We start from the raw sequence: 12,881 nt of genomic DNA on the forward strand, positions 1-12,881 counted from the left end.
GGTAAAGTGGGTGAGGGCTACAGTTATTTTCAAGACAAGGCTATTTTTATTTTCTAAATTACTTTATTGGAAATTGATTGGTTATCCAAAATGGTGATAATGTACTTTGACCGTAGTAACTAGGAATGTCACTATTTCATTACGAACTCTCCCAACAATCGGTCCCGGAAATCAAACCCTTTCATCAGTTGGCAAACACTTAGAGAGCATCTCTTAGGTGCAGACACTGTGATGAATGTTAGAAAAACAAAGTTAAACAAAGCAGTCGATTATATAGATTAACATTCTCACATGTCAAATATCAAAAATTAAAAAGCTCAGCTTGAGGAAGTTTGTGCTAAAGGAAATGACAAACTCTTTTGTTGTTGTCTACAGTCATGATCATGCGTTTTAACTGGCACACTCGCTCTTCTCCCACCCAAATACAACTAACTGTGTGCCGCCAGGTACTTGTGCTTCTGAACCGGGTGATTCAAGGAGCTGGAGAACAGGCAGAGGGGACTAGAGCTGGAATATCTTTGGCAAACAGGGGCGGGTCAATGCGAACTTTACAAGCGATGGGCCGTAAAAATGTTTCATATACTTTCTGTAATTTTGGCAAAGATGTGAAGTTGTTTGAGAGATGAAAATAAACACTCGATATTGACTCGTTATTTTTCTGTCTTCTCTCTCCAGCTAAATTCCACCCAACGGTTAAGAAATCAGTGGAGGAACAGGGTAAATGAACTGAAAAGTCTAAACACATCACCTAAAACAGCTTTGGTGAGTACCTGAAAGTTTGCTGAAGGGAAGTGTCTTTCTTATCTATTGCTTTTTTTGCAAGAATTTTACTTTCAATTTGGAAAGCAAACTTAAAATTTTCTGTCAAGCCCTGGCTGGTATGGATGTTTCTCTCCCTCTCTTTCTCCCTCCGTTCCTCTCTCTCTAAAAGTAAATAAATAAAATCTTTAAGAAAACATGTAGGTCGGCCTATAGATACTGAAATGTGTTATTAAAAATTATTTTTCTCATTTTAGTATGTATTCATTGAAATTTAGAAAACAAAAAATTTTAAAGGTTTTGTTTACTTTTTAGCAAGAGGGGAAGGGAGAGGAACATCAATGTGCAAGAGAGAGATTGGTCAGTTGCCTCTTACAATGCCCCTACCCGGGGATGTGGCCCACAATCCAGGCACGTGCCCTGACCGGGAATCGAACCGGCGACCATTTGGTTTTCAGGCCGGCACTCAATCCACCGAGCCACACTAGCCAGGGCTAGGAAAAATTTAAAAGCATAACTAAAATTAAAACCGTAATTCATCAGCCATTAACTCTTAATCTTTGAGGCTGGTGTACTTTTTTCTGTCTGTATTCCTATTGTGGGCATTTTTCTATGTTAAACATGTCACGTTTTTAAGTACATACTTTAAATTTTTAATTTGGCTCTGAAGTACATATATAGAAAGGTACTTGAGAATTTTTCAGCAGGTACTTTATTATGTGCCCTTTCTTATAGCTCTCTGATGATACAGAGAATGGACTAAATCCAGCACCCTCTACATCTGGATCTGGGAGTAGGCAAACAGCAGCATTTGGATGCCCAGGTAAGTGATAAAGTGTTGCTAGAGCTCGGCGTGTAGGGCTACCGGATCTTCGCCTCTGAGCTGCTGTCAATCGATTTCTTCTCTCTCCAGGAAGAAAAATGGTATCAGCTGCAGTTGATCCACAGCCGAGTGTGGTGACTAGGGTGGCCAACCTACCGTTGGTCAGCTCCACATATGACCTCGTGTCCTCGGCCTATGTCACTACAAAGGATCAGTATCCTTATTTGAAGTCTGTGTGTGAGATCGCGGAGAAGGGTGTGAAGACCATCACGTCGCTGGCTGTAATGAGCGCTCTGCCCATCATCCAGAAGCTAGAGCCACAAATTGCTGTTGCCAATACCTATGCCTGTAGGGGGCTGGACAGGATTGGGGAGAGACTGCCTATTCTGAACCAGCCAACAAATCAGGTTGTTGCCAATGCCAAAGGTGCTGTGACGATGACTGTGACCGGGGCCAAAGGTTCTGTGGCCAGCACAATCACTGGGGTGATGGACAAGACTAAAGGAGCAGTGACTGGGGCAAAGGATGCTGTGACAACAACTGTGAGCCGGGCCAAGGATTCTGTGGCCAGCATGATCACTGGGGTGATGGACAAGACTAAAGGAGCAATGACTGGCAGTGTAGAGAAGACCAAGTCTGTGGTCAATGGCAGTATTAACACAGTCATGGGGAGTCGGATGATGCAGCTGGTGAGCAGTGGAGTAGAAAATGCACTCACCACATCAGAGCTGCTGGTAGACCAATACCTCCCTCTCACTGAGGAAGAACTAGAAAAAGAAGCAGAAAAAGTCGAAGGATTTGACACTCTCCAGAAGCCAAGTTATTATATTAGGCTGGGGTCTCTGTCTACCAAGCTCCGCTCATGTGCCTACCAGCAGGCTCTCAGCAGAGTGAAAGAAGCTAAGCAGAAAAGCCAAGAGACCATTTCTCAGCTTCATTCCACTGTTAACCTGATTGAATTTGCCAGGGAGAATGTGCATAGTGCCAACCAGAGAATTCAGGGTGCTCAGGACAAGCTCTACCTGTCCTGGGTGGAGTGGAAGAGAAGCATTGGCTACGATGATACTGATGAATCACACTGTGCCGAGCACATTGAGTCACGTACTCTTGCTATTGCCCGAAACCTGACTCAGCAGCTGCAGACCACGTCCTCCACTCTCCTGTCCAACATCCAGGGGTTACCACAGAATATCCAAGATCAGGCCAGTCACTTGGGGGTGATGGCTGGAGACATCTACTCCGTGTTCTGCAATGCTGCGTCCTTTAAAGAAGTGTCTGACGGCTTCCTTACTTCTAGCAAGGGGCAGCTGCAGAAAATGAAAGAGTCTTTAGATGATGTGATGGATTATCTTGTTAACAACACACCCCTCACCTGGCTGGTAGGTCCCTTTTATCCTCAGATAACCGAGTCTAAGAAAACTGAGGATCGAGGTGCAGAGAAGGACACAACCAGTCAGGAGGCCCAGCAGCTTGAGCACAAACCACATTAATCCTGTCCCTTTCACCAGTGCATGGTGCAGCCAGATGACACCTTCTATTATGTTGAAATTAACCTGCTAGACAACTTGGAATTGGGGAAATAGCTGGCTAGAAAAAAGGTCTCTTCATTGTAGTTGTTTCCAACTGGACTAAGATCTTTAAAGTTTCTGACATTAACAGATGAGTTCTTTGTCTTATGTGGCTGGTAAGAAAAGAATGATAGACTGGTCAGAGCCTAGTCAGAGGTCACAAAATGTTACGTTGCATTTGTGGTCTCATTCTGTTGCCACTGTTGCTGTCTATTTGCATTGAATAAAAGCACCTTCATGTGGGCTGTTGTCTGAACTGGGTCTGCCCCGGTTTGGTCTCAGCAGGCCTGATCACTGGTTTGTCACACATGCATGCTTATACAAATTTAGTTTTTTGTATTTTGTTTTTTTCATAAAGGATTGTCTTTGGTGTATTCAATAAAATTCATTACAGAAAAAAAAAAAAATCAGTAGAGGAATAGGGTAAATGAACTGAAAAGTCTAAACACATCACCTAAAACAGCTTTGGTGAGTACCTGAAAGTTTGCTGAATGGAAGTGTCTTTCTTATCTATTGCTTTTTTTGCAAGAATTTTACTTTCAATTTGGAAAGCAAACTTAAAATTTTCTGTCAAGCCCTGGCTGGTATGGATGTTTCTCTCCCTCTCTTTCTCCCTCCGTTCCTCTCTCTCTAAAAGTAAATAAATAAAATCTTTAAGAAAACATGTAGGTCGGCCTATAGATACTGAAATGTGTTATTAAAAATTATTTTTCTCATTTTAGTATGTATTCATTGAAATTTAGAAAACAAAAAATTTTAAAGGTTTTGTTTACTTTTTAGCGAGAGGGGAAGGGAGAGGAACATCAATGTGCAAGAGAGAGATTGGTCAGTTGCCTCTTACAATGCCCCTACCCGGGGATGTGGCCCACAATCCAGGCACGTGCCCTGACCAGGAATCGAACCGGCGACCATTTGGTTTTCAGGCCGGCACTCAATCCACTGAGCCACACTAGCCGGGGCTAGGAAAAATTTAAAAGCATAACTAAAATTAAAACCGTAATTCATCAGCCATTAACTCTTAATCTCTGAGGCTGGTGTACTTTTTTCTGTCTGTATTCCTATTGTGGGCATTTTTCTATGTTAAACATGTCACGTTTTTAAGTACATACTTTAAATTTTTAATTTGGCTCTGAAGTACATATATAGAAAGGTACTTGAGAATTTTTCAGCAGGTACTTTATTATGTGCCCTTTCTTATAGCTCTCTGCTGATACTGAGAATGGACTAAATCCAGCACCCTCTACATCTGGATCTGGGAGTAGGCAAACAGCAGCATTTGGATGCCCAGGTAAGTGATAAAGTAATGCAGGACTTCACTGATTTGGAAAAACAGGGTTTTATAGGTTTCAAGTTGCAAAACCTGAAGGGATGTTAAGCACCATTTTAAGTCAGCCTTGCAGATTCGACCGCCTTCCATAATGGAGCTTGAGAGAATTTGATTCATCAAGCCTTAGTGAAAGGGGGGCCAGAACGGGCTGGGCTGTTCTCTGAAAGGCCCTGTGGCTCAAGCTTTAGAAGTATATTTTAGGAGTGGCTTTTCAAGACTTTTATAGCTGTGGTAGTAGCAGCACCTTTCGGGACTTTTCTTGTCACTGTATAACAGCATAGTGTCCTCCTCAAGTGACAGCTCCAATGAGATGGGCGGCGGGTCGTGGGCAAGCCGGAAGTGTCAGAGCGCTCCGCTCGCTAAGCCCTCAGGCTTTTCAAAGCGGCCTCATGGAGTGAAGGGTAATCAGGTGCAGATGAGGTCGGTGCAGCAGGACGACAGTGGGTTTGTTCTGGCTTCTCGTCGTTCCTTTTCTCCCTTGTGATCTCTTTCCAACATCCAAACGTGGCAGGAAAAGGGGAAATGAGGGGGACAAAGTGGGGATTAGCATGGCCACATTTCTGACTGTAATAGGTTTTTTTTTCTTTTTCTGGTTTATTTGTATGTTTTCCAGTGAAGAACAGCATGGGTGATAATGCTCAAAATTTTAGTTTTAAAACAAGCTCTGGATTTGCCAGTGCCCCTTCTGGAAGCCCTTCTGTGTTCGGGAACACGCCCGCATTTGGAGCTGTTCCCTTTCCCGGTCCTGCCGTCACTACTTCTACTCCTGTACCTGGATTTGGGAAACCTGAAATCACATCTGCTGCTTCGTTATCGTTCAAAACCCCAGCAGCTGCAGGTTCTGGCGCGCCCGGGGCTCCAGGCTTCCCAGCTCCCACGGCAGCAGGCCCTGTTGGAGCCGCGGGGGCCCCGGCCTTCACAAATGGCAGGTCGGCGGCTGGCGTTGGAGATCCAGGCTCCCAACCTGACACTACTTGTTCCAAGTCATTCAGTGACAGTTTCGGAAATAGCAGCCCATCTACCTCTGTCCCTGTCTCAAATGGTAGCACGACAACAGTTAATGAATTATTCACGCCCAAGCATCAACTAACAGCAGAAAAACGAGAGCAGTTTCAGTCCAAGAAATTTACTCTGGGGAAAATTCCAGTGAAGCCCCCACCTGTGGAATTTCTGAATATCTGAAAGACAATTTTAAATAAAGAATGACTTATGAAATTATTTTGAGTGGTTCATATAAAAGAGCAGATACATACACGTGTGTATCATATATACATATTTATTTATAAGGAATAGAGCTTTCAATAATAAACTGAGGAGTTTGAAATCCATCATTTTTTCTTGAGCTTGACTATTTTTTTTTTCCTGTGGCCTAAAGTTTAATAATTATTTTTAACACACCTACTCCCTGGCGCAGGGGGAGGGACAAGAAGCAGGGGTGCCAAAAACATTTACTTTATCCTTACACAAATGCACCCCACCACACAGCGGCACGGAGGCTTCCCAGCCCGTGGCCCGCGGGCGGGCGCCTCGTTTGGGTGCCTCCACCCGCAGTCCTGGCGGGCGCTCCAGGCACCCACGGCCCAGCCTGCCTCCGTCTGCGGCCGCGTTTCTTATTCTTTCTCTTGGACAGATACCAAAACAGTCGTAGCAGCTACAGGACACTGGAGAGAGATGCAGAGGGCACGGGGTGTCGGAGGGCCCCCCGCAGGGAGCTTATCCAGGCTGGGGGCGGCGGAGTGGGGGGCGCTTGCCCTGGCTGGACACAAAGCTTTTCTCGCCGCAGGGCTCCTCCCACCCACATGCGGCGTGCTGGCGCCTGAGCCCAGGGTCTGGCCCCGAGTGCCCACTCCGTGCACTGGGCTTCTCTGCGTTCCGTCTCGGGGCACAGGTAAGGGGCGGGTCATTCCCAGGGAGGCTACAGGCCCGGGCATCAAAGAGCCAAAATGCCCAAAGTGAGGGTGTCCAGGGAGAGAAGAAGACCCCACAGTGGGGCGTGGGGGCTCCGTCCACCGAGCTGGGCTGAGAGCTTTGGCCCCCTCTGTACACCTCTGTGCTCTGTCGGAAACCCCTCTTTATAGAGGAGGAAATGGGCCCAGAGGAGGAGTCGCCAGCCGGGTGAGGCCAGACTTGAACCCAGGTCTCAGAGGGTCCTGGGCTGCGCCCAACCTGATGCTTCACGCAGCAGAGTGAGGCCCCGAGGGATGCCAGTGCTGGGCAGACCCAGGACACCGCTCCCAGGCTGGGCAGCAGGGACCTAGAATAGCTGGGGGACAGTGGGAGCCCCCCCTACAGAGCCTCATCCTTGTAGCAGCTACAGACACCCAGTTTTCAAGGCCAGCTCAAGTGTCACCTCCTCCTTGAAGCTCTCTGCAGTCACCCTACCCCCAGGAATCCAAACAAGGGCATCTGAGGACAAGCACCAGCCCCAAACACGGGGACAGCGAACGCCACAGCTGCTCCAGTTCCTACTGGTCCAGCTGGGAACTCGTGGGGGGGGGGGGGCGGAAGCAGCGGAGAGAAGCCTTCCAGCAGGCGACCGGACCCGGGTCACCCTCTGAGACAGAGGCAGGGCTACCGCCTGCCGCCCTTGGCTCTCCACTCCTTGGCCAACGGCCATCCATCCTCCATCCTCCCTCACCGACCACAGCGTCCCAGGGGCAAAAGGGAAAATGCACAGTGGGAGGGGCTGGGGCAGGAGGGAGGTTCCCCTCCGTGTGCTGGCAGCCACCCTGTCTTGCTCAGGGCACCGCTGGGCAGCCAGGACAGGGGCGGCTGCTGCCCCCGTGCCAGGGCACTTGGAGCCCGTGAGACTGGAGGAGAAAGCCTTGCTCTTCCTATTTCCTGCGGGAGGAGCAGCGCTGGATACAAATGGAGACACAGTTACAGACCAGACTGGGATGGTGTCTGGGAGGGACCCAGGGGACCAGCACACCTTCCAGGCCTCCTAAGGCCCACTGCTGGCTCTGCGTAGCTCACAGGCTGAGAGGTTTTCACATATTTAAATGTGAAATGAGAACGAGGGTCCGACTATGAAACTCCAACGGATCAGTCGTACAGAGATCCATTCAGAGTTCTAGATAGAACAATGGATATGATGACGCAAAGCGAGAAATGCTGATTGAAACGGTTTTAGATTCCACACTGTATCTAGCTTCTAAGAAACTACCTCTTATTGAATTTTGTAAAAAACAAATTTATTCACAGATATAATCCCCATATATACTATCAAAACATTCCAGGTGTATAGTTCAGTGGCTTTCAGTACATCCACAGACATGTGAAACCACATCCACAGTCAGTTTTATCACATTTTAATCACCACAAATAGAAATCTTGTACTCTTCAGCTATCATTTTTCTCTTCTCCCATACAGTCCAGCAACCACTTATTAGTGTCTATAAATTTGCCTACTGTGACATTTCACACAAATGGAACCATGCAATATGTGACCTTTTGTATCTGGCGTTTTAAACTTATTACACTGTTTCTAAAATTCATTTATGTTGTATCATGTGTCAGTACTTCATTTCCTTTTATGGTCAAATAATATCCCATTGTGTGGACATACCACATTTTGTTTATCCATTCCCACATTTAATGGGTATCTGGGTTGTTCCTCACTTTCAGTAATGAATAATGCTGCTACAAACATTCATGTATAAGTTTTGTGTGGACAAGTCTTTTCATTTCTCTTGTGTATATCCCTAGAAGTGGAATTGCTAGATCATGTGTTAGCTCTTAGTATAATTATTTTAGGAACTGCCAGACTGCTTTCCAAAAGTGGCTGCCTCATTTCAGATTCCCACAGTTTCTGAGGGTTCCAATATCTTTACAGGCTCACTGACACTTGGTAAGAGTCTTTTGGGATTATAGCTATCCAAATGGATATGAACTAGTATCTTGTAATTTTGAATTAATTTCCCTGATGACTAATGACGTCAATATTTTTTTCAGGTGTTTTCTGGCCATTTCTATATCTTATTTGGAGACATGTCCTTTGGGGTATTTTGTTCATTTTTAATTTTTGTTAGTTTTTATGATTTAGTTGTAAGAGTTATATAGTGTAGACACAAGTCCCTTATCAGATAGATGATCTGCAAAATTTTTCTCCCATTTTGGGGGTTGTCTTTTCACTTTATTGCTAGTGTCCTTTGAAGCAAAAAAAAAAAGAGGTTTTAATTTTGGTGAAATTTGATTTTTTGTTTTTCTTGTGTTGCTAAGCCTTTGCTATCATATATAAAAATCTATACAAACCCAAAGATACGCAGCATTATCCCTATTTTTTTCTCTAAGAATATTATGCTGTTTATTTTACATTAGGTCTTTGATTCATTTTGAGTTAATTTTTATATGATATGAGGTAGGGTCCAATTTCATTCCTTTGCATGTGGCTGTTCACTTGTCTCGGCACTATTTGTTGAAAAGGCCCTTCTTTCTTTTATCGACTGATCTTGGCATTCTTGTTAAATATCAGTTGATCATAAACACATGGGTTTATTTCTGAACTCTCAATTCTATTCCATTGATCTATATATCTATCTTATAGTAGTACCACAGTCTTTACGTCTGTTGCTTTGCAGTAAGTTTTGAACTCAGAGAGTGTGAGTCTTCCAACTCCGTTTTGCTTTTTCAAGATTGTTTTGGCTATTTTGGATCCTTTATAATTTCATATGAATATTAGAATCAGTTTGTTGATTTTTTTTACAAAGAAACCATCTGTGATTCTTACAGGAATTGAGTTGAATTTGGAGAGTATTGTCATCTTAAAATTCTAAGTTTTCCAAATCTGTCCTCTTTCCAAACATTATTTTTATTGAATTTTAAAATAGAATTTTCCTTTTCCTCCAAATGTTATAGGAAAAGAACTAAATTGGAAGTATTAACAACATTGAATCAGTGATCTGGACAATTCAAAAATAACGTAAAGGGAAAGAGCAACAAGGCAAGCGAATGAATAGAGTTTTAGAAAGGAAAACAGGCTTCTATGCCTCTGTTCTCACCCATAAGAGATTTCTCCCTCTATACATTTTAAAAATCTGCATGTTAATGAGGAACAGAAGTTACTCCAACATTTCATTTATCAAAATTAGAAATATAAGAATGGAGTTCCCCAGAGTTTAGGTCCTAACTCTTCATTGATTGGGATAAAATATGAATTACAAGATCCCTTTTCAAAAGAGTATAGTAGAGGAAATTTTGCTAAAAAAAAAACTTTCAGGAAAAAGATTCCAGAGGAATAAAGAAGAGATAAGAAAGCAACTTGAAAGAGATGAAAAGAAACAAAAGGGTACTATGTTTTATCCTTTCATAGTTTGTAGATTTTAGACCATAAGCTAGAGAGAGAAATAATTCTTAAAAGCTAGCTTGACATTAAAGTAAGGCAAAATAAAGAATAGAGACTAACCTACATAAAATTATTTCAGGTATAGTAGGAGCTCTCCTGAAAACAGTTCACTTATAATGTCTGCAATGTTTTTTAATAGGAAAAACAAGCACTATTCATTTCATAATTACTTAGAGGCAAATATAATGCTCATACCCCTTGGGAAGCATGAATATTGAATAAAATTCATACAAGTTTTAATGAAGTAATATCTTTTGATAATTGCAGAGAGATGAAAGATAAGCTCTGCAGTGGAAGGGGGTTCCTGGGCTGAAAGATGAACAGAGGGATCACAGCAGAGTATGAGGTCAGAGGAGTAAACTGGTGAAACACAAACCTCTAGGGCATATCCTACAGAAAACCCTCAGGTTCCTCAAGATACCAAGCGCCATCAAGAAAGAAGTGAACAGCTTCTTTCTGTTTTAATCTCTTATACTTGATTGCAATGTTTGAAAATAACAGAAGAAATGTAAATGGAGATAGTATATGAAGGGTCTCCCTATATACCTTCTCATCTCTTCTCTTACTCACAGAACACACACCGTGTGGCCTCTTGTCATGGAACACATGCAACTACCTTAAGAAAAGGCTGTAAAGTAAACAGGACCTAGGGAAGGAACAAGGGTTTTAAGTTCCTTATTGCCAATAATTTTATATCCGGATCCTTACTAAAGTCCAGCAACAGATGATACATTTTATCACTGGCTTTCAGGAGGAATACTGCTGAGAAAGGAGCTTAACATATGCTCTTTGCCTCGTAATATGTGAGGGACTCGCTTGCTGAAATACAGGAAGTATGCTTTAAAGCAATGTTTCCCAGCCTTTATTGTTTTTACCTTTATATAAGTTTTTCCCTTACTACGTCCCATTAGACTTAAACATCACACATATGCTATGTATTTGTTGATGTACTGTATGCTTATCTGTGATTTAAATACAAAAAGAGAGATTTTCTCTCCCCCAAGAACCAATCAATTTTTGCCCCACTGAGGGAGATATTTCTTCCACTGAAAATGCTTGTTTCAAAGATTTATCATTGGCTGTTATTGCACAATGCGGCTTACATTCCCTTTATCCTAATTTGTGCAACTAGAATAGACTGTTAAAATTTGTTTTTATCCTTAAGAAAAAGGCTTAGCACCATATTTTTGAAACTACTGTGGAGAAATCGTTCAGATTAAGCGATTAAACACAAGGAGTCAACTGGAGTTTTTCTGGCATGAAGTCAACTGCCAGTATGCTTTCACATCCTTCCCACTACTGCAATTTGAAAGAAAATGTGTGATGCCTTAGAAATAACTTACATAGAATTACTAAGTCATTTGTGTTGCAAATATTTCATACTCTTCATATATCTTGTTTAGAATAAAGAGTTGAAATTTCATAGAATCATAGTAAACCAAAAAGGCTACCTCAAGGATAGAATCACATCACATTTGTATTTAAATCAAATTTACTTAATTGTTCTTCATTGTTATATTTACTTTCCTACATATTTTGAAAATAATTTTAAGACTATATTTTATACAACTTCTCGTGTTGTATTTGAATGCACACACACAAAACACAGACACACAGAAATGTTTCCTTCTCTCTCAGTAAATCATTTTATTCTTCTTACAACCAATCAGAACAGCAAGAAGAAAAGAATCCAAAAGAATGAGGATAGTGTAAGAAGCCTCAGCATACTAACATTCACATCATGGGGGTGCCAAAAGGAGAAGAGAGAGAGAAAGAAATTGGAAACGCATTTGAAAAAGTAATGCAGAAATTTTCCCTAACTTGGTGAAGGAAATAAACATAGAAGTCCAGGAAGTGCAGAGTCCCAAATAAGATGAACCCAAAGGGGTCCATGCCAAGACATATCATAATCAAAATGCCAAGGTTTAAATACAAAGAGAGAATCTCCCAAGCAGTAAGAGAAGAGAGTTACTTACAAAGGTGCTCCCATAAGGCAGTCAGCTGATTTCCCAGAAGGAACTTTACAGGCTAGAAGAGACTGGCAAGAAGTATTCAAAGTGATGAAAAGCAAGGACACACAACCAAGATTACTCTATCCAGGAAAGCCATAATTTAGAATCAAAGAACAGATAAGTAGCTTCCCAGACAAGAGAAAGCTAAAGTAATTTATCACCCTCAAACCAGTATTACATGAAATGTTAAAGGTTCTTCATGAGAAGAAGGAGAAGGAGAAGGAGAAGGGGAAGGGGAAGGGGAAGGGGAAGGGGAAGAGGAAGAAGAAGGAAAAATATGAACAATAAAATGGCAATAAAGACATATTCATTAACAATTGAATCTGAAAAACAAAATAAACAAATAGAACAGGAACAGAATTATAGATACAAAATATATGCAAGACCCGTAGACACGGACAAAAAGTGTGGGGATTGCCTGAGGGAATGGAGGAGGGCGCTGAGTAGAAGGGGAAAAAAGGGAAAACATTGAGACAACCGTAATAGCATAAACAATAAAATGTAATTTAAAAAAAAAAGAAAAGAAATAATAGCCCTTGCTTTCAGTACAATATATAAACTATGCCCTTTACCGTGTATAATAACAAGTTGTTACCCACAGCTTTTCTTTGAAAGGGAAGAAGTAGGAAGCCAGCAATTTCTGTTCAACACTGCTCACCCTATTCATTTAGAATGTGTCTCTCACTGGCTTCAGGGTCAAAGTACACAGCTTTATGCCTTCATGGTGTATTTCTTCATGTTTTTTGAAAATACTAGAAATAAACTGGATAGGAACCATCAATACGAATAAAACTGTACAAAATCCATATCTAAAACTTGAAAGAGAAAAAACCTCGAATACACACCAATGAAATTATCAATTTTTTAAATTGCCATCTACGATAGAATCAAAGCAGGCACTCAGGTATAAAATAAGAGCTTGGGATTTTGTCAAGCATGGCTGGAACTCCAGCCCTTCTACTCACTAGCTATGTGACCTTGGAGAAGTTTACTTAACTTTTCTAGCCTTGATGCAAATTATATACCACTGAGTTACTAATAACACTGG

The 12,881-nt window shown here is 42.2% G+C and overlaps 1 protein-coding gene and 1 pseudogene across 1 annotated transcript; both read left to right on the forward strand.

Moving 5' to 3' along the window:
- Positions 1-681: 681 nt before the first annotated feature.
- On the forward strand, positions 682-3,332 carry LOC150001447 (perilipin-2 pseudogene; annotated as a pseudogene).
- A 676-nt stretch (positions 3,333-4,008) lies between these two features.
- Positions 4,009-5,695, forward strand: LOC150001448 (nucleoporin NUP42-like). The gene is made up of 3 exons (XM_090286868.1): positions 4,009-4,026; positions 4,351-4,438; positions 5,091-5,695. The coding sequence occupies exons 1-3, from the start codon at positions 4,009-4,011 to the stop codon at positions 5,657-5,659; spliced, it is 675 nt and encodes a 224-aa protein (XP_090142994.1). The 3' UTR covers positions 5,660-5,695.
- The last annotated feature ends 7,186 nt before the right edge of the window (positions 5,696-12,881 follow it).

The sequence above is a fragment of the Furipterus horrens genome, unplaced genomic scaffold (assembly GCF_987537825.1).
Source record: "Furipterus horrens unplaced genomic scaffold, mFurHor1.1.pri manual_scaffold_9, whole genome shotgun sequence".
In the NCBI taxonomy this organism is placed as follows: Eukaryota; Metazoa; Chordata; class Mammalia; order Chiroptera; family Furipteridae; genus Furipterus; species Furipterus horrens.

Excerpts from the sequence above, each read along its gene's own strand:
- LOC150001448 (XM_090286868.1), top strand. Across the intron at positions 4,439-5,090 it reads AGCAGCATTTGGATGCCCAG|TGAAGAACAGCATGGGTGAT; the intron begins GTAAGTGATAAA and ends TATGTTTTCCAG.